The 22,021-nt window shown below is 40.2% G+C and overlaps 1 protein-coding gene across 1 annotated transcript; it reads left to right on the top strand.

The window, feature by feature from the left end:
• Positions 1-8,202: 8,202 nt before the first annotated feature.
• LOC143588483 (dormancy-associated protein homolog 3-like) lies at positions 8,203-9,302 on the top strand. Its single transcript, XM_077069470.1, has 3 exons — positions 8,203-8,336; positions 8,654-8,767; positions 9,030-9,302. The coding sequence occupies exons 1-3, from the start codon at positions 8,219-8,221 to the stop codon at positions 9,134-9,136; spliced, it is 339 nt and encodes a 112-aa protein (XP_076925585.1). The 5' UTR covers positions 8,203-8,218; the 3' UTR covers positions 9,137-9,302.
• The last annotated feature ends 12,719 nt before the right edge of the window (positions 9,303-22,021 follow it).

Raw genomic sequence — 22,021 nt, forward strand, 5'->3', positions numbered from 1 at the left:
AACAGGTTGTGACTTACTTTCTTCATTCTAATGAGTTCAACTCGGTGTTGGGCGGTGTATATACAAAGTTGTTGGCCCATGGTAAGCATTTGGGCTTCGTTGCAGGCTTTAGTCATCACGAGCCTGGTCAGCCTATAGAGACGTCACCCCTGTTCAACCGTGAAGCTTACAAGCTTTTCATGGATTTAGTTCGTTCAATGGAAAGGCTCACTTACCCTATTGTGGGTGAAGTGTCGTCATGCTTTGGTAAGCCCTTTTTTGTGTTGCAGGGTTTGAAACCAGCCGGCCTTGATGAGAAAGTTGCTAAAGAGGTGCTCGAGTCCTTGTCGAAGAAACGCTCCCGCTCTGGTGATAGTGAAGAAACTTTATCTGGGGGTAGCGCCAGATCTCATGTGGCAAGCCTCGAAGGCTCGGCTGTTGCTGATGTTGGCCCGCAAGTCAAGAAGTCCAAGAAGGGTAAAAGTGTTAAGGCTAGTACTTCCAAGCCTGCTGCTGGTGTTTGAAACATTTTATTCGTAGCTTTCTTAGCATCTTTAAACAATGTTGTGTAATCTTGAACGATGTAGGTTTGGCATGAAACTCTTAAAGTTTCTGCCTTATGGTTGTGTTTGGGCTTTTCGGCCCTTTGAACATTTTCTTGCCTTGTGATTTCCTTTGTTTAGCCTTAATTGGCTTGTTATGAATGCTATTAGTTATGGCCTTGAAATGGCCTTGTTTATGAACTATGATGTTCTATGTATTTATGTATTGGTTGCTTGTCTTTGTTAGTTTTATGTGATTTTAGCTAACTTTCCTTAAGAAGTTTTAGTGCTGCAGTCACTTTAGCTTCAAGGCTTCATTAGGTAAAAAGCACACGTTGGCTATCCTTTGTATCATTACTTAATGTATGTTTGTTTCGTAAACTTTTTTAAAGCTTAAGGAACGAATTGATGTAGGCTGTTCAGACCCGTCTATGAGACAAGTTTTTGGTTGAAAAATTTTCTAAGTCTCAAGGAGTTGGATTGATATAGGAACTCACCCCTTATATAGGTCCATTTAACCCTTGAACCTATTGACGATGTGGCCTGGGAGCTCATCCCCTTACATGGCCCTTGCCATGGAGTTTCTTTCTAGGTTTTCAACCTGATTATAGGATAGTTAAGACAAGTTATGACAAAAACTTTATCATTCATTCAAGAGGTTGATGTTCACAAAAAGGAGAATTATATATCTCTTGAAATACATATTAAGACTTTGACTAGGCATGGAACCTTTTAAGGGTTTTGCCATTCCAGTGTCTTTGAATCTTTTTGCCTTCTGTGTCGGCCAGCTTGTAGGATCCATCCTTGTGGGCTTCGAGGATTGTGTATGGTCCTTCCCACTTTGGGCCAAGTTTTCCTTGATTTTCTTTCTTGTTGGCCTCGTTATTTCGGAGTACAAGGTCTCCAGGCTTGAAACGTTCATGTTTCACTCTTGCATTGTAATAGGCTTCCGTTTTTTGCTTGTACTTAGCCTCTTGTATCGCGGCTTGATCACGAATTTCTTCAAGGAGTTGCAAATTCATCATGGTCTCATTGTTGTTTGATTCGAGGTCCATGTTGAGTGTTCTTTGAGTCACAACTCCGAATTCGATTGGGATTACAGCTTCCGATCCGAACACTAAGCTGCAAGGTGTTCGTTTGTGGCTTGTTTTTTCGGTTGTTCTTATTGCCCATGGAACATTTGGGAGTTCTTCAAGCCAATTGTTGTTATGTCTTCCCAGCCTGGCTTGATACCTTCCACAATGGTTCTGTTTGTCCTTTCAACTTGACCATTGGATTGTGGGTATGAAACTGAGCTGAACACTTGGATGATTCTGAATTCTTTGCACCATGTGCTAAAAGGCTTCTCGGCAAATTGCTTCCCATTATCCGTGACCAACACTCCTGGCAGCCCATACCGACAAATAATGGTTTCCCATACGAAGTCGATGACTTGTTTGCCCGTTATTTTTGCAAGTGGTTTGACTTCAGGACACTTGGTAAAGTAGTCAATAGCTACTAGCCAAAATTTTACCCCACCCTTGTCCGGTGGGAATGGACCAACAATATCCATTCCCCATTTGTGGAATGGCCTCAAGCCGAGGAGATGGGGACTAGATCATGTTTTGGGCTTTTGGGAACCGGTGCATAAATTTGACAAGCTTCACATTTCTTGAGCTGTTTGGTTGCATCGCGGTGCATCGTGGGCCAAAAGTATCCAAGGTTCATCAACTTTTCAACCACCGTTCTTGGCCCAAAATGAGCTCCACATATTCCCTCATGAACCTCTTTGATCAGATATTGGCTTTGTTCAGGGCCCACACATCTTAGTAATGGTGAAAGGTAAGCCTTTTTATAAATGGTTTCTCCTAGCAACACAAGTGTCAGGACTTGATTCGAACCCTTTCAGCTTCTGTCTGGTCTAAAGGTAACTCACCATTTTTGAGGAACTTTTCTATGGGAGTCATCCAATTGGGACCCTCTTCAGTGATTACATCTTGAACCTACAATTCTTGGATTGAAGGAGTTTTCAACACTTCTACCAAAACTTTCTTGGTGAGGTGTGCAAATGTGAGGGATGCTAGTTTGCTCAGGGCATCGGCTCTCTTGTTTTGTGATCTTGGAACTTGCTTGATAGTGCACTCTTGAAATGTGGTCATCAACCCTTTTGCCTTTTCACGATACTTCTTCATGTTGGGCTCTTTTGCTACATAGCTATCATTGACTTGACATGAAACAAGCAACGAGTCTTGTAGCTTTTGGACCTTCATCTCTTTGGCAATCTTCAGACCAGCGATCAATGCTTCGTATTCAGCTTCGTTGTTGGTGGTCTGAAATTCAAGTCGAAGAGCATATGTAAATTCTAACACTTCAGGGTTGATTAAAACGAGCCCAGCTCCTGACCCTTCGATGCTGGAAGCTCCATCGATAAAAAGCTTCCAGGCTTCAGGGTCAGAAGGTTCAGTGGCAGTTGTGTGTATTTCAGGAGTGACTTGCTTCGGGATTTCCACAATGAAATCCGCCAAGACTTGGGCTTTGATAGCTTTTCTTGGTACATAGGTGATGTTATGTTTACCTAGTTCTACAGCCCATTTGGCCAATCGGCCTGAATTTTCTGGTTTTTCAAGCACACTCTTGATGGGTTGGTCAGTGACCACTTGTATATGGTGTGCTTGAAAGTACTTTCGAAGCCTTCTGGCTGTTTGAATTAAGGCCAGAGCAAGTTTTTCCAAAGGAGGATATTTGATCTCTGCCATTTTTAATTTTTTACTAAAGAAATAAACGGGTACCTGAACTTTGTTTCGTTCGATGGTTAGCACTGCGCTTAGTGCTTCTTCAGCCACTGAGAGATAGACAGAGATCAGTTCTCCTGTTTCAGGGGCTGCAATAGCTGGAAGTGAAGCCAAGTGTTGCTTCATTTGGTTGAAAGCTTCCTCTGTTTCTTCCGTCCACCTGAAGTCCTTCTTATTGGTGCAACCCTTTAGTGTTTTGAAAAAGGGTAGGGACTTCTCAGCAAGCTTGGAGGTAATCCATTCAGGCTTTCCACTACTTTTTTGCTTTGTGAAGATTTAGTTTCAAGAACAGCCTTGACTTTGTTGGGATTGGCTTTTATGCTTTGTTTCCCCACGATGTGTCCCAAAAACTTGCCTTCTTCGAACACAAATGAGCATTTTCCAGGGTTGAGCTTCATATTGATCTTCCTTAAGTTTTGGAAGGTTTCTTCTATGTCTTCAAGCATTTGATGTTTGGTTTTGCTTTTGATTGCCAGATCATCGACATAAGCTTCCAGGTTTCTGCTAATTTGACTAGCGAATGCTTTGTCGATCAAACGTTGGTAAGTTGCACAGGCATTTCGTAGGTCAAAAGGCATCTTTTGATAACTGAAAATACCCTTGTCCGTGTGGAATGCGGTTTTTTCTTCATCTTCCACTTTCATGAGGATTTGATGATAACCCTTGTAAGCATCGAGAAAACAGTTGAAGGGATGGCCGGTTAAGGAGTCAACCTTGAGGTCCATCTCAGGTAAGGGATAGCAATCCTTTGGGCATGCTTTGTTTAAGTCTTTGAAGTCGATGCACATCCTCCAAGACTTGTCACGCTTTCGAACCATGACTGGATTAGCCACCCAGGATTGATATTTGACCTCACGTAGGATCCCATCTAGGACAAGCTTTTCAACCTCTTGGCATGCTGCCAAGCTTCGTTCAGGAGCCAAGCTCCGTTTCTTTTGGACAACAGGCTTGACATCAGGTGGTATTTTTAGCTCATGTTCTGCAATGCTTCGAGGGATGCCGGTCATGTCTTCCGGGCACCAAGCAAAGACATCGTTGTAACATATCAACAGCTTCTCAAGGTGTGAGAGAGTTTCTTTAGAAAGGCTTGTGTTTACTCGTACCTTTTGTTCAGGATACTTTGGGTTTATGATCAATCCTTGTTCTTCGTTTTCACTTTTTTAACTTTCCCCTCCAACCGCGTAAACCTCTTGAGTAGGTTGAAGGGTTGCAATTCCCCTGTCAGTTGGGAACTTCACAGCACCTTGACCAACTGAGACAGCCATGTTGAACTGGCCTTCCTATGATCACAACATGGTTGGAAGGTATGTTGATAACCACAAAAGTGAGTGATTTGGTTTTCTTCATCTTGCCTTCACTAAAACAAACATCAAGGGTTAGTTGGCCTAAAGGCTTCAAGGGTACATCGGCGATACCTTTTATAGAAGACCTGGAGGGTTGAAGCCTTGAACGTTCTTCTTCGCTTAGTTGATTGAAGAACCTTTCATACATGATCTCTATGGCCGCCCCTGTGTCGATGTAGGCTTTGCTTGTTTTGAGTGTTCCCACGTTCGCTTCTACCACCAAAGGGTTTGAGAGTAAGTCATCTTGAGGTGGTGGGAAGCAGACACATTGAAGCTCCCAAGCCTCCAAGCGTTGTCGTTTGTGGGAGACACCATCGTCTATATTCACCATGTTCACCTCTTTGCCTTTTTTTTCGGCCATCTTGTCCTTGACCCCTTTCACCAAATGAGCCAATTCTCCGGACTTAACGGCTTCCTCAATTCTTCTCTTGAGTTGAAAGTAATCGTTGGTGTGGTGACCTTTTTCTTCGTGAAAATCACAGAACTGGGTGGAGATTTCATTTTTCTTGCTCTTGGGCAAGGGTCGAGGAGGTCGGAAGTTGTGTTTCACCTCTTCGGTGGCTAGGATCTCATGAGGTGTTTTGGTTAAGGCTATGAAGTTCACAGTCTTTTCCCTGCTTGGAGGGTTCCGGCTTTCAGGACTTCGTTGATCTGAGCTCCTGGGGTATTTGTCATAGGGGTTGTAGTTCCCTTTCTTTCGGCTGAGGCTGTTGCCTCGCTAACTAGGAGCTCTCTTCCTTTGTTCTTTGAAATCAACGGCCTCCTCGCCTCAGATATGAGCTTCAGCTCGTTCGAGAGCTTCTTCAAGGGTTTTAGGTAGGCACTTGTTGAAGTCCCTTGTGAGGTATTTGGAGGTGATGGCGTTCATGAAGCCTGCCACCCTCATTTTTTCGTCAGCCCCCACATATTGTAACCCTTCTTTTTTGTACCTTTCGATGAAGTCTCGAAGGCTTTCGTCATCTTTTTGCTTTATCTGGAAAATGACTGTGGCATCTTTGACGTACCTTCTTTGTTGTGAAAAATTGGCCAATAAGCCCTTGCTCAGATCGTCGAAGCTTCAAACGCTTTGAGCAGGAAGATCATTGAACCAAATCCTGGCTGATCCAACTAACGTTTGCATGAACATCAAACAACATTCAGCATGGGACCATTTTTCGATTCTGGCCGCCCCAGTGAAGACTGGAGGTGGTCTTTGGGATCTTCGGTCCCATCATACGTTATTATATGGGGTGGCATCTTGATTTTTGTTTGAAAGTCATAATCGGCGATTTGTTGAGAGAAACAAGATAGGTTACCGGGTTTGTAAGGTTTTGCCAGATCTTCATCTAGCCTTACAGCAGGGTTATGACTTGTTGTTCCTTGGTGAGTACCTAGCGCTTGGTTGATGAGCTGGGTCCAAGAGAGGTGTGCCATCATTTGAGCTATCATCTGAGGCATGAGGTTAAAGCCTTGAAGGCTTTCAGGAATTGCTGCTGTTTGGTTTATTCCCATGGGAGTGCTCATTGCTGCACTTCGAGCCAAGGGCAAGACCGATATGGCCTGTTCCCATGTAGTGGCTGTAAGAGGAACACTAGAAGCTGGTGACTGCCATATTTGGTCGAGAGTGGTCTCGTGTCCAAGGGGTTGTGAAGTAAACAAAGGGAAGCCGTTGGGCTTGGCCTTGCATAGGTATAAGGAGATGAGTTAAAAGGTTGGCAGGTTACACTTGGACCAGCTTCTAAATGAGAAGCAACAGGCCGCGAGCTGGTTAGAGGGGAAGGTGGACGTCTGAGTGATAGTGATGGTTTCGGGTCGTCATACTCCAGCCTTAATCTTATCCCCTTCTCTCTTTCTTGGCTCACGTGTTGGTTAAGGAGATGTCTTATATGCAAGAAATGCATCGACACTCCTTCCATCGTCAAGTCAACACGCTCCGGGGTGTTCGTGACTCCTACATGAGGAGAGGGAACTCCGGAACGTGAAGGGGTTGGAGTTCGAAAAGGTGAAAACTCGAGGAACAAAGGTTCCGTCGAAGTACCTCCCGGGGTGGAAAAAATAGAGGTTGTTGCCGGATTTTCTTGGCCGGCACTTGGCGTCGGTGTTCTTGACACTTGGTCGACTTCATCAGGAGATTCACCTTCTGTCATAAAGATTCTGATGAGAATGGAGCTACACTGCTGGTCTTTATGATAGAATAAGCGTCGTAGCCCCACGGTGGGCGCCAACTTGTTGCTACAACAAAGATAAGACCAATGATAGTGAATGGACTGGTTAGGCTAACAGGCTTCAAGGGTTCTGGTTAACCTAACGCAGGTCGTGGTGTCCCTCTATGTTTGCAAAACGTAGAAGGAGGTTCACTAGTTTGTTGTTAGTTGTTATAGTTCACCGAAGATCCAAGACCGAGATGTTTGGAAATGGTTTTTGGATGATGTTCTTGATGAAGCTATGAAGTTATTGAAGTAATAAAGAAATAAGCTAAGAGCATATTTCTCAAGAAAGAAAAGAAGACCAGGGAGAGTATGTTTTGCCCAGATCTTGGTGTATTCTTGTTTATGGCTAAGTCCTCCTTTTATAGAAGGAGAGACCAAGCCTTTTGTCCAGTGTACAAACTAACTGACCTACAGTTTGCATAGAGAGTTGACCTTTGGGGGGGGGGGGGGGAGCTTTGGACCGTTGGTCCGTGATTAAAATAATAATACTTTATCTGAGCATGTCCCTTGCTAAGAGGGAACAGTGATGTGAGTCTTGAGTTGACATCGTACTGTAGCATGTGGGTACTTGTTTACATATGTTTGGGCGAGAAATGAAGCTTTTAACCTTTTAACATTTTAGCATTAATGTGTTCCAGTCATTTTATTATTTCATTGGGCTACCCCCGTCATCAGTTTCCTTAAAACACATATTTATTTCTTAAATGAAACTCAACACAACTTATTCTTTCCATCACTAACTTTATTTTTCTTTCGTAGGTGGAATTCATGAACACAATGTAACTTGTGCATACATTTTTACACACAAAATAAACTTGAATAATATGCGCAATTGTAAAAAAGATAATAACTATTTACATAAATTGGTTAACTATAAGTACATATTGGTTAACGTTGGATCAGAGGACACCCTTGACCATAATCGTAGCTGATTTATCGGTCAATCAAAGACAAAACAATAACCGTCGATTAATGTCACTTATCGATTGGATTCTGTATGCTTAAAGAAAATACCAAGCTTGAGGAGGGCTTTATGAAAATAGCAAACTTGAGGGGTCCATAAAGAGTACTTTACAGAAAGGTAGCTCTGTACGTGTCAACAGTCCAGAGGCGGCTCGTAATATCTCACAAATCCAAGGGCAAATTGTAACTAAAACCCAATAAAGCGAAAGGAAACAGTCAGTAGAAGCCCCATCCATCATCATGACGTGGCAGTCTCATCCAATTTTATCTTTACAACACCCAAATCAACGGCTAAGATCAAATCCCATCGTCAATAAATTCCAGCATAACCACTCTGTTGAACCACTCCATCTTGCTCTCTGATCATCAATATCAGAAGCATAAACATATACCATCGTCTTCTCTTCTGTTCTCTTCGTTAACGTTAAGCCATGAGCTTACTTGACCAGCTCTGGGATGACACACTCGCCGGACCTCGCCCGGACAAAGGCCTCGGAAAGCTCCGTAAACAGTCCACTTTTACTTTCCGATCATCGGACTCCGGCAAGGGTATTCAACAGCAAATTACATAGACCAATATAATATATGCTAAAATCGAAGAATTATATTATTAATCTTAGCTCTGCTAACTAATTAAATATCTAGCGACTGTTTTCATTACTGCAAATTTCATGAACTACTATACTATGTTATAATCGTAATCAAATCGGATTATATTAATTAATTAATTAATAATCGCAGCTCAATTCCTTTGCTAACTGTTATTTTTTGGTTATAATCTAAATAAATAAACAATTGACATTATAACAATTCAAGATCCGGAAACGTAGGGTTTATAATAATTTGTGATTTGATCTGTGAATCAGATTCACCGCCGGCAGAGGATCCTGCTATGAGAGTGACACGGAGTATCATGATTGTCAAACCGGAAAGGACTCACAGCGATACGCCGCCCGCCTCTCCGGTCTCTCCTTTCCCCGGTAAGCCTGCCTTGCGTTTATTAATATTATTATTAGGTTAATTAATATTATGGATTAATAATATCTTCCTATCTACCACCATGAAAAAGACATTGTTTACAATAATTCAAACCTACTTTTAAAATAATAATTAATTGAATGTTTAACTGTTATTATATTATTAACATATAGAGAACGAAATACAAACGCCGGATATTTAATAGGCCTGTGGGCTAATAATATTCAATAATTATGCGTTCGTCTTATTTTGGTGATTGGTCAGGAGGCAGATCCGAGGCGTTTAGGTTTCGGAGGAAATCGACATCAGACAGTTACGCCAAGGCAAGCGGGCTTGGAGGACGAAGCCCTCGTGCTCCTTACGACGTGTGAAATGTGATGTAATGGACCCTTTCGTTTTGCTTAGGAGCTAGCCTCTACTAGTATAAGTTGTGTTGAGAAGACTGGGTGTGTTTTGTCTATGGATAGTGCATGTAAATATCTATCTATATGTGTGTGTGATATATGGTATTGGAGTTTGGTGAAGTAGTTTTAGGTTTTAGTGTTATTCGAAACCTTTGTATGCTTGTAGGGTTTTCTTTGCGTCGTTAAGAAAAATATGACTGAAGTTAAATTGTTTTAAGTGAGTCAATAACCATTGGCGAAGTTTCGGTTGGTATAAATGTAATGATTGTTAAGAAACTTAAAACTGGACCAATAATCTAGTGAATGATATGGAACTCATAACTAGTCCAAAATGCATGTAAATGATATGAATGAAGCATGAAATCAAGTTTGTTTGTACCTTAAAGGCAAGGGGTGGTTATCACTCATCACACACCCTACCCCATCAAATGATGCCACATCACCAATCTCAAATCCATCAGAAGTGATGGTTTTTTACTAGAAGTGGTGGTGTGTGATGGAATTTTTTTTGTTTTTGTTTTGTTTTTTTTTCAAGATTAAATGTTACAAAGATAAATAAATAAATAAAAGCCAACAAAAAAAATGGTTGTTATAGGTTTCGTCACGTTTCCGTCAACTTAGCCGACTTTTATATAATTTTTATAGCATTCAAAAGTTCAAGGTTTAATTCGTAAATTATTCAAAATTCTGTTTAAAAGAAATGTGAAAGTTAAGGGGTTAAATGTGTAAATTGTATTTAAAATATAATAATAATAATAATAATAATAATAATAATAATAATACTAACATAGCTTCTTCCCTATTCTTCTTCTTATTCCCTGTTCTTCCTTCTTCCCTGTTTTTTATTCCAGTGACCCCACCCCCCCACACACACCTTCCAACGGCTCCCAACGGTCATTTTTTTCCTCGAGAACCCCATCATCACCCTTCATCATGCGTGACATCCATCACGCAAAATCCATTTTTTCCACGAGACAAAGGGGCGGCGGCGGTGTGGAGAGGCTCACCACTCGTGATGGGAGCTCCATCACGCACCGCCCCGTCCCCCATTAGGAGATAATTATTCATCAAGCATAATTTTATCTAATGTCTATCAAGGATAATATGAACGATGGGTAAATCAATGTACTATAGTCCTTTGGTTCACTAATCAAAATGCACTAAAGTGTGAATACGGTATATGGATGTGACGCACCACCAACACAATACAATCAAACCCAATACTTATCCTGACGGAAGGACACACCAAAACTTCTAATACTATCATGGTTGATGCCACGTCAGCGATTGACAAGTTATGCCTGTGTAATCTCACAAATGTGGCTTGCTTGAGTTCCAGAGTTAGGTGTTGTAGAATTTAAGCTTAAACCTTTACTATGACAATCTTGTAGCCACTTACCTTTAAGCTAATTAAGAATTTAACATGTACACTAAACTATCTTAGATGCTCTATTTTGTTAGTGAAAAAGTGGCACACAAGAAGCTCCAACTTTTGTCCTATCAATGAATAATCATCTTAACGCACACAAACAAACATACACACGGAAGCAAAAAACGAACACAAGGATTTAACGTGGTACAGTCTAAATTGATCTACGTCCACGGGTAACAACTAGGCAGTGGCGGATCCAGACATAAATCTTAGGGGTAACGTTCAATTCATTTTTCCCGTATTTCATACAATGTAAACGAAAAAAATAGAAACACGATAATTGGGGTGCAAATTTCTCCTATTCGTTTTTTTAAAGCTTAAAATCGAGCCATTACACGTTCTTTTACTTTATCGAACATTTCTCTTTTGAACGCATGATGCGATGTGCGAGTGGCTGGTAAAATGTAAGAGGTTGGAATGATTTGCTTTTGCACAAGATCGTGTTTTAAATTTATAAAAGTGATATCTACAAAGACTAAACACACACAAAATAGGCAAGTGTACCTATCGTATATGTAGAATAGTATTGGTAAGAACCAAGTATCGATCTGTGGACACAAATGTTTCTAATGATAAATCGTTGTTTTACTTTAATCGAAGGTTTTAATCATTTTGGGGTTAATTTTTGAACTTTTTATAAAATATAAATACTTATATATAATATATAGGTGACCAAGACAAGAGATTCTAAACATGTAGTTCAATTACCTGAAGGTTACCATCTAAGATCAAGAATCCACTCCATTTTAGCATTGATAATTAATATTCAAACATGTTGTAAATTTACCGTAGCAATATATGATAGATAGCTCCTTAAGCCTTAAGTGAGCATCTTTGGCACTAAGGAGGTAACATGCGCATTTTAAAGTCCACCATTTCCTAATGTCATGCTACCTCAATGATGTCAATTTAAATTGACAAGTAGTTTCGTAAAGTAGAAAGATTAGGATTGACTTCGATTTCTCAAATACCAATTCTAACAACTTCGGGTGGTTGTAGTTTAGTCACACAACCTCCCCTTGGTTGATTTATGTAGGTTATAATTACACATTCCGTTAACATATGATTTATTTAACTAGCATGATATCCTAAGCAAAGCCATTTTCAGATTACCAAGACTTAGAAAAATACATCATAACTTATATCTCATCATTTCTAAGTATAATATAAGGATCCATGTTTCGATAATGTATCAAAGTATTTCTATCTTTCAAGAACATGAATCGATCATGAACGATTGCCAATATAAATGACAATCACCAACTTTGAATTTGTATTTTAAGATGGTGAAACATTTCTCATCAAAAGATAATTGTAAGATAACCATGTACTTTACTAGACTACACCACATGTTTTAAATAATCATCAAGTAAAACAAAGCTTCTTCATAGATTTTAGATGGTAAATGGAGTTTAGCTCATAATGAGCATGGTGATTAACATTAGGATGGATGATGATAACAAACACATGACTAAACTAGAACAATCTAACCAAATGTAGATGAATCTTCCTTCTTTATGATAATGATGATGGTTGATGGAGATGACCTCCAAGCCTTCAAACTCCTCACTAGATCTTCAACGTGAGTGTTAGTGTGTGTTTTTATAAGAGAAAACCGGATAGAACTCTTTTCAAGGCACACCAAATGAGTGCAACATGAGCCACTATTTATAGGAAATCTGAAGTGTGAAGCACGGCCCCGTGCTTACGTAGGCAGACCCCCTGTCTTTTTTAGTGACATGCGCTAAATTCATTTTGTCTTTTCTGGTAGACGACCACGGCCCCGTGGTTGAGAGGCACGACCCCGTGCTTTTGTTCCCAGTTTTTGTCTTTTCTTGTAGATTTTTGTCTTTTATGGTGTTCAGAAGCATAGGGGCGTGTTTCTTTGCTTTTCTTGTGTTTTCTTTAGTTTTTCTTCATTTGTTCCCTTGTTTCTTTGTTTGGGCTTGATTTCACATGAAATTACATTTTATTATGATAAGTAGCCTTTTGTGCTATGTTATTTAATAGAAATTGCAGTTTTTAGAGATTATTTGATGCCGAAAAGATGTATAATTTTATTTACATCAAACATCCCCACACTTAAACATTGCTTCTCCTCAAGCAATCTTTTTATAAATATTCTCTTAAAACAGCAAACTTGGATTATAGCCATCCCTTAAGCGAGGTCCAAGAAAATGGAAACAAAATAACCAATCTTAATTCCTATTAGTGATAAATAAAAAGGAAATTTTGTTTTTATGAGTTTCTGTTTATGCAAAACGTCACGTTCTCACAATGTTCACTCACACTCGGTTTTATATTTGATCATACCTATGATGTATGTATGTGAACACTCTTAGTCAGAATGCAACATGTGATAAATAAGCTTGTAACAAGTTTAAATCTCCACCTTTGTGAAGGGTTACATAAATCAGAAGGTAATATGGGTTGGTTTTGTGTGAATTGAGATTTTGGTATTTTGTGGTGGATAAAGGATCTTGGTTAATGATGTTGAGGATGGTAAATACAACTTTTGCTGATTGTCGGGGATCCTGAGATGTCTTCGATGGTTAGCTCTTTCTCCCTAAATATTTTTTATTTTTTATTTTTTTTTATATACCAAATGACTCTTTTAAGGTCAGATCGTCAAGACCAGTTTTGTCGAGGATGTGGATAAGTTCTTCCTCAATCATGTTCTGAACATAACTTCCAACTCTAGTGGATCGTTTGGCTTTGAGCCTAATAGCCCCCACCCTCATTAGTTCGTTATATTCATGCTGAGACTGAGTTTGACTTTTTCTACATCTTCCTTCGTGGGACCAGTTTCCGCAACCTTAGCATCGTTCGTATCTTTTTGTTCTTCTCTTTATTGCGTTTTTGGAAATTCCACAAAATGGTGGCCTTCGTTTGTCTTGGCGCCACTTTTTCCTCACCTCATTGCTAAAGAGAAAGATTCTCTCCCTAAGTTCTGGAGGCAACCTAGGTTTTGTGAAATGTATGCAGCAAAGGAAATTGAAATCGAAAGAATGCATTTCCAGTTCTTTAGGGTATGCCGGTAAAAGACCAGTGTTGTAGTTTACCAGTGAGATGGATAAAGTGATAGGGTTTTGGCTAAGATTTTTGGGTTTTGTAATTTGGCGAATGGTTTGATGGGATTGTGACAATATTACCTTCTTCTTTACACAATGCTTCGTGCGGTCTTGAATTGAATAATTGCGACAAGTTCTAAATCTCATGAAACATGTGACTCACTCAAAGCTTCCGAAAAAATATTTATATGGCATGAGGCTTATCTCATAGTAATGGAGGAATTGGGTATTAACGCCATATTTTGCATAAATTTATTCTCAATATTACAAAACTTTTTTTTTACTTTTTCACTTTCCTTTGGTTATTGAAGTAGTAATTGGTAATTCGCGAAAAAAATTTCTTGGATTTCTCTTCGGGTTTTATAAAAATAATCTTTGTTTGCTGCAAAAATATTTGTTGATTAGAGAATTTTTATAATTATTTGAACAAACAATTGGTCAAGTAATTCCCCTCCCCACACTTGAATCTCACATTGTCCTCAATGTGAAAAGATTCATGAAAAGATAAAAATTCTAATTGAGTATAGTGGGTTAAAATGGAGAGTTAATTCCCTACGGGTTAACGAAATTTCGACAGAGCGTCCCCTGTTTATCGTCCGTTTTCCTATTTTTGTACCTGTATGATATAAAACTGCCAACAACCACAAACAACCAAGCATAATTTGCTGAAATTTGGGTATGGAACCATCCATCCCTTGCCCTATCGGGCTAAATTAGTACCTACCATAATGTCTTGGAACCTACAGCCATAAAAATATCCAATCAAACCAACAAATAAACAAGTACAACAGAAAGTAAATTGTTTAAAACACACACAATAATAATGGCATAAAGATACTACTAAACACACAATACCAGTGCCGCCAGTCATCAGTTACCCGTGTCCGGGTCAAATGGTCCCCACTGCCTATCCATGCGATAGCCCAACCGATCAATCTCTCTCCTTGTCTCCTCATATTCTGCTACTCTTTGTGCGTCCGAGGCTGCAATCTGACTTGTGATCCTGTCAAATGATGCGGTAGTGTTACCTGAGAACTGATCAATGAGTCCATACAGACCCTCGAAAGAGTATCGGCTGTCGTATGACGAGCTGGGGCCGGCCCCTGATGAAGATGGGCCTCCTCGCTGATGGTAGGTGCAGCGTCGGTACTGTCTGGGCGGTGATCCTCTCCTCTCATGCACGTCCTGAATCATCATCTCTACAGGGTATTATGGGTCCCAAACCTGGTTATACTTGTCACAGAATCTTCACACATCCGGATTCTGTTCGATTCGCTGAACCATTTGCATGCTTTCGCAATAAACGAGGCTGAGAGCTATCGGGTTTTGGCTTCGGGTCCCTTCTCTGTCCACATTATAGGCCCCATAGAGGTTATAGATCCAAGGGCCACAAAAAATAGGGGTATTTCCTTTGGCAGCTGCATTTGTCATGAAAAGCTTGCAGAAAAACATTGTGATGTTGCAATGTATGTCATTCTTCATGCAGTACAGTGCCCAAAGATCCCTCAGGTTAACGACCCCCTCACTTTGACCTCTAGCTGTGGCAGTGTGACTGAGCAGACGGTAAATGTATCTTATGAGTGCGTCACGTAGTGCTGTGATCTTCGTGACGCTTGCATCGTATTCCTCAGTACCATAACTCAGTTGTTCCCAAGTCTCTAAACGTGTGTTTCCTGCTTTAGCTTCATCACCAACATCTTCATCTGCAAAGTTTGTTTTAGCATTAAACCAAATGTCTAAGTCAGTTTCCTCGGTCATGTAGATTCCCAGATCAATTCCCAGTTGGGTGACAGAAGTCGTGTGCCATTCACCCCTACATCTAAACTCGATTGCATCTTCATCCCACATGTCAAATTGCTTCTTCTTTATGTTGAAAGAGGCCAAGAAATCCTTTGTAAGTTCTGTCACTGTCTCTCCCGTTTGCTCAAAGACCCTTCTCCACTGCCCTTTCACAAATGTCTTGTATTGGTCCCATTGATTAACTTGGCGCAATGTGTCTCTGCAAGCGTAGAAGTTAGGTTCTGGAAATCGTCTGTTTAGGTAGGTTAGTCTTGCATTAGCATGTCTGTCCCTTGCTCTTCAGTAGGTAAAGACTAAAAATGCATGAACATCGTCTCCATACTCGGCCATCTGCAATTTATACCCAACTTAGTCAAAATTCATTAAAAATTTTCAATGTGCTGGAACAGAGAGCAAAGCACGACGACGTCCTTTCAAAAGCACGATACCGTGCTGTTGCTGCTGTTCATTTCCTTTTGATTTTGACTTTTGGTTGACTAATGGTTGACCACGATTCGTGTTGTTTTGGGCACGACTCGTGTTTTTAATACTAATTTCTATCCTATTCAGATTCAAAACTTCATTTCTAACCGGTTATAACAATTGATTTTATTAATTTGTTGGATATTCATCTCAAGATCCAAAACCCGAATTGTTCCTTTCAATTAAACCTTAACAATCAAACATTCAACAATCTATTCATCCTATACTAATAGAATAACCCATATCATTTTTCGGGTTTAGACCCGATTTGGTCTATTTGAGAGATTTTAGGGTTAAACTAAACCTAGAATGATGAATTTGAACAATATAATCGTTAAATTAACATACCTTTGGTTCGGAATTGAAAATTTGATGAAGAAATTAGTGTAATAGGGGCTGGTCGACGGTTTATCGTTCAAGAACGAATTGGGTGTTAGGGTTGATGGTTGGGAAAAGTTATTTTAATAATTACAAAATAATAACTGTACTGGGGTTAAAAGCACGATGCCGTGCTTTTGGAGGCACGGTACCGTGCTGCATGACGCAGACAGTTTTTTCTTTTGATTTTGTTTATTTGTCGAGCAGGTTCGTTTTTAACTGATTTTGGTTGGTTTAAGATAGTAATTAAAAGTCCTAAATTTCATTAAAACATAAAACATAAAGACACAATTAAACATAGTAGAAATGAAAAGTACAACAACAATCCTAGATCCTAACACATAACACTAGCTGGAGCAACTTTAACGTGAAACAAATTCGGGACTTCAACGACCACCATTCCCAAACAAGTATTGAATGTGTGGTGATGCTCGTTTGGCTTCCAAGAGCTCGGAAAGCTTTTTGTCGAGCTTTACGATTTCTCGGTTGAGAAAGTTGAGCTTGGAAGCCACATATTTGTGGTGGCCATCCACAACATGGAAGTTTTCGAACCTAAGTAGTTCGACTTTGTTGATTAGCTCGACTACGCGAGCTTCGGTTTGAATGTTGCTTTCATCTTGATCCCTCATGATGCATTGTAGCCTCATGACTTCCTCCTCAAGGTATGAAGAAGATTCATGTTGCTTGCCTTTCCTCACTGGCCTCCATTCAACCTTCTTGCTTTCCATTTCAGTAGTGTTATGTTTAGTGTGAATGGAATAGTGAGTTTATGCATGCATTATATAGATACTGGAAAGTCGAACACGGCCCCGTGCTTTTGGAAGCACGGCCCAGTGCTGCTAGGGGTATAAATGTTTCTGAGTCAGAGAATTTTACGGAGTCAGCGCGTATCATGCTAAAGATTGTAGGGTGACAACGGCCTCGTACTTTTGGAAGCACGACCCGTGCTTTTTTTGTCACTAATAATTTTCTTGTATCTTTCAGCAAAATGCGAGAGCTGGAATTCTTAGAATGATTTTTAGTATGTTATTTTAGATGTTTAGTCATCCTAAAAATTACTTTTCATTAAAAGGTCCTAAAACTAATACGGGATAAGCCCGATTTTTCCTAGAAATAAAAAAATATTTGGGTTAAGCCCGAAATTCCTAGCACATTGTGCGTAATGCACTTGTTTACACATAAGAACAGAAAATTAAGTTTCCTAAATGTCCCTGAAAGGCTCTCCTCCTACGAATGGTCCTGGTAGTGGAAAGTACGTGAAACCGAGAACTTGAAACTGGAGTTGTTCATTGACGTTTTGAAGTTCCATTTTCATGTTTTCCACTGATTTGGTTAGTTGAACGAGGCGCATATCAGCAAGGAGATTCATTTCGGTGAGTTCTTTGACGAGTTCTTGAAGTTTCAAGAGAAGCTCGGATTGAAAAAAACATGGCGGCCGTCGTTTCTCGGGTGTCGAGGAACGGGAATTGCTTCACTTATTTCAGTAGGCATGTTGAATTTTCAGAGAGAATTGTTTTGGTTTTGGTTGGTGCATGGAATGTAATGGCAAGAGGTGCCTTTTATAGCCAACCAGATACCTAAACACGGCCCGTGTTTTTGCTTGGTGCTTTTGGAAGCACGACCCGTGTTTTTGCTCTAACAATTTGGTTACAAGCCAGTTTGCCTGATATTTTTGCAGCGAAGATTCCGGTCCGCAATTTTTGGCACGGGACCGTTCTTTTGGAAGCACGCCCCCGTGTTTTTGTAGTTTTAATAATTATATATATATGTATATATATATTTAAATTCATGTATTTACAAGGCCTAGTTTTGTGAAGGTCTTGGCCATACCTTATTTCCTTAATTTCCTATTCAGGGAGTTGGAGGGTTACTACCTCCAAAATTTCTTCAAATGGTCCATCGATATATGGTTTTAACCGATGCCCATTTACTTTGAACTTTTGGCCATTTGAAATTGAAATCTCGACTGTCCCGTAATCAAAGACTGATTCAACTATGTATGGGCCTGTCCATCGTGATTTCAATTTTCCTGGAAAAAGACGTAAACGTGTGTTGTATAAAGTACACAATCGCCAACTTGGAATTTCTTGCTTCCTTTTAAATGGGCGTTGTGCAGGCGTTTAGTCTTTTCTTTGTAAGACCAGGAATTTTCATAGGCTAATGTTCTTAGTTCCTCGAGCTCGTGAATTTGATCTTCCCGGTTTATGCCGACGGACGTTAGATCAAAGTTTACCGCCCTGAGAACCTAGTAGGTTTTGTGTTTTAATTCTACTGGTAGATGACATGCTTTCCCGTAAACGAGTTTGAAGGGTTTCGTTCCTATGGGGGGTTTTGTAAGCCGTCCTGAGGGCCCACAAAGCGTCATCTAACTTATCTTCCCAATTTTTGCTATTCAATCCTATGGTTCTTTCTAAGATCCTTTTGATTCCTCGATTCGAGACCTCTACCTGCCCACTAGTCTGAGGGTGATATGGTGTTGCCAGTCGGTGGTGAACTCCACATCGTGCTAAAACTTTGTCCATCAAAGCATTACAGAAGTGAGTACCTCTGTCGCTGATTAGGGCTTTTGGAGTGCCGAATCGTGAAAATAACTTTTTCAAAAATCGTACAACTACTCGGGTGTCGTTATTGGGAAGAGCTTGTGCTTCTTCCCATTTAGATACGTAGTCGACTGCTACAAGGATGTATTTATTTCCAAACGAGTTAGGAAATGGGCCCATGAAATCTATTCCCCATACATCAAAGACTTCACAAATTTGAATGCCTTTTTGAGCCATCTCATTTTTGGATGAGATGTTCCTGGCTCTTTGACAAGCATCACATGCTTGGATCAAAGTATGTGTATCTTTGTATATGGTGGGCCAGAAGAATCCTGCATCAAACACGTTTCTAACCGTAGTGGCGGTACCGTGGCGCCCACCAGTTGGTCCTTCATGGCAGTGTTTGAGAATATCTATGGCTTCCTTTCCTGCTACACACCTACGCACAACCTGATCGGCACCTATCCTAAACAAGTATGGATCTTCCCAGAAGTAGAACTTAAGGTCGGAGAAGAATTTCTTCCGCTGTTGATGAGTAAGTCCTTTTCTTAGGATTCTACAAGCTAGGTAGTTTGCGAAGTCGGCATACCAAGGACTTTCGTCTTTCTCCTCTCTGACCGCTTGGATGTGCATGATAATTTCATGTGGTAAATTATTGTTGATAATTTTCTTGTGATGTTCTTCTGAAGCTGGGCATTCTAAACGTGAGAGGTGGTCTGCGGCGACATTCTCTGATCCCCTTTTGTCTTTGACTTCTATGTCGAATTCTTGGAGTAGTAGGATCCATCGGATAAGTCTGGGTTTGGCATCTGGCTTATTGAAGAGGTAACGTATTGCGGCATGATCGGTGTAAACTATGGTTTTGGAAAGAACGAGGTATGATCTAAATTTTTCAAAGGCAAAAACTACTGCTAGTAACTCTTTTTCTGTTGTGGTGTAATTTTCTTGTGCATCGTTAAGAGTTTTACTGGCATAGTAGATTGGGTGAAAGTGTTTTTCCTTGCGTTGTCCGAGTACGGCTCCAACTGCAAAGTCACTTGCATCGCACATGATCTCGAATGGAAGGGTCCAATCGGGTGTAGTCATGATTGGTGCGTTGACAAGTTTGTCTTTTAATATGTTGAATGATTCAACACATTCTTCGGAGAAGACGAAAGGTGCGTCTTTCCCCAGAAGTTTGGTCATTAGTCTAGCAATTTTTGAGAAGTCTTTTATGAAGCGGCGATAGAAGCCTGCGTGACCTAGAAAACTTCTAATGGCTCTGGCTGAAGTTGGTGGTGGAAGTTTAGAGATTGTTTCTATTTTGGCCCTATCAACTTCTAGTCCGTCTTGGGATATCTTGTGACCGAGAACAATGACTTCCTTGAACATAAAGTGGCATTTTTCCTAGTTGAGCACTAGTTTTACTTCCTCACACCTGGTTAACATTTTGTCTAGGTTTTTCAGACAATGATCGTAATAGTCTCTAAAGACTAAGAAGTCGTCCATGAAGACTTCCATAGAGTGCTCGATCATTTCAGGAAAACTGGCCACAATGCAACGTGGGAAGGTGGCTGGAGATTTACATAATCCAAATGGCATTATTCGGTAGGCGAAGGTTCCGTATGGACTTGTAAAAGTGGTTTTCTCCTGATCTACAGGAGCAATGGGAATTTGGAAATATCCGTCAAGAAAACAGTAGAACATTTTTCCAGATAACCGCTCAAGCATTTGATCGATGAAAGGAAGCGGAAAATGATCTTTTCTTGTGGCGTCATTAAGCTTCTGGTAGTCAATGAAAACTCGCCAACCTGTGATGGTTCTCATTGGTATCAGCTCGTCTTTTTCGTTCATTACGACCGTCATTCCTCCCTTCTTGGGTACTACTTGAACGGGAGTAACCCATGGTGAATCTGAGATTGGGTAGATTAATCCGGCATCAAGTAGTTTGATTACTTCCTTCTTCACCACATCTTGCATGTTGGGATTGAGACGTCTTTGATGTTGGACCACGCGTTTGTATTCTTCCACCATGAGAATTTTGTGAGTACAAAAGGAGGGACTGATGCCTTTGATATCCATGATCTTCCATGCTATAGCCTTCTTATGGTTTCAAAGAACCTTAAGAAGTTCGTCTTTCTCTTCTTTAGAAAGGTGAGATGAAATAATTACTGGGAGTTGAAAGTCTTTTTCTAGAAAGGCGTATTCGAGATGGTTTGGTAGTTCTTTTAATTATAAGGCTGGTGGTTCCTCGATTGATGGTTTAGATTTTTCATTGCATTCAGTGATCTCACATACTACTTCTGATGCTTCCTGATAATCATCATTGATATTTTCGTTTTCTAACATGGGTATGTTGAGTGTTTTGTCTAAGACTTGTGTTTCTAGCAGTGTATTAATGAAGGAATCTCGCATATAGCAACTTACGATGGAATCTATGATGTTAACACAATATAATGTGTCATCGTGATGTTGAGGATATTGCATAGATTTTCCTATGTCAAAAGTGATTTCCTCGTCATTGACTCTGAGAGTGAGTTTGCCGGTGCAAACATCAATAATAGCCTTTGCGGTGGCAAAAAAGGGTCTTCCTAAAATAAGAGGTACAGTTTTGTCTTCCTCCATGTCTAGAATCATAAAATCTATTGGGAAAACAAATCTGTTAATTTTGACAAGTATGTTTTCAACAATGCCTTGAGGATATTTAACAGATCGGTCAGCTAATTGAATGCTCATGCGGGTAGGCTTTGGTTCTCCTATCCCTAGTTTTGAAAAAACCGCATAAGGCATTAAATTAATACTAGCTCCTAGGTTGGCCAAGGCATTGCTAACAGACAAATATCCTATATAACAACGGATAGTAAAGCTCCCTGGATCGGTCATTTTTGTTGGCAGCTTGCTTTAGAGGATTGCTGAACATTCTTCACTTAGGGTGACATGTGAGAGTTCCTCCAGCTTACTTTTTATACTTCTTTGAGAAACTTGGCATATTCGGCATTTGATTGATGGCTTCGACAAAAGGGATGTTGATATGGAGTTGTTTGAAGAGTTCTAAAAACTTCCCGTACTGAGATTCCAATCGTTCCTACTTCAGCTTTTCTTGGTATGGAATAGGTGGAACATAAGTTCGGACTGGCTCCTTGGGTTGTACGGTGTCTGTTGGGGTCGGTCCTTCCTGCGTTTCATCATG

This window comes from Bidens hawaiensis, unplaced genomic scaffold (genome assembly GCF_021521415.1).
Source record: "Bidens hawaiensis isolate Kalapana, Puna unplaced genomic scaffold, B.hawaiensis_p1.1 tig00036413_1, whole genome shotgun sequence".
NCBI classification, from domain to species: Eukaryota; Viridiplantae; Streptophyta; class Magnoliopsida; order Asterales; family Asteraceae; genus Bidens; species Bidens hawaiensis.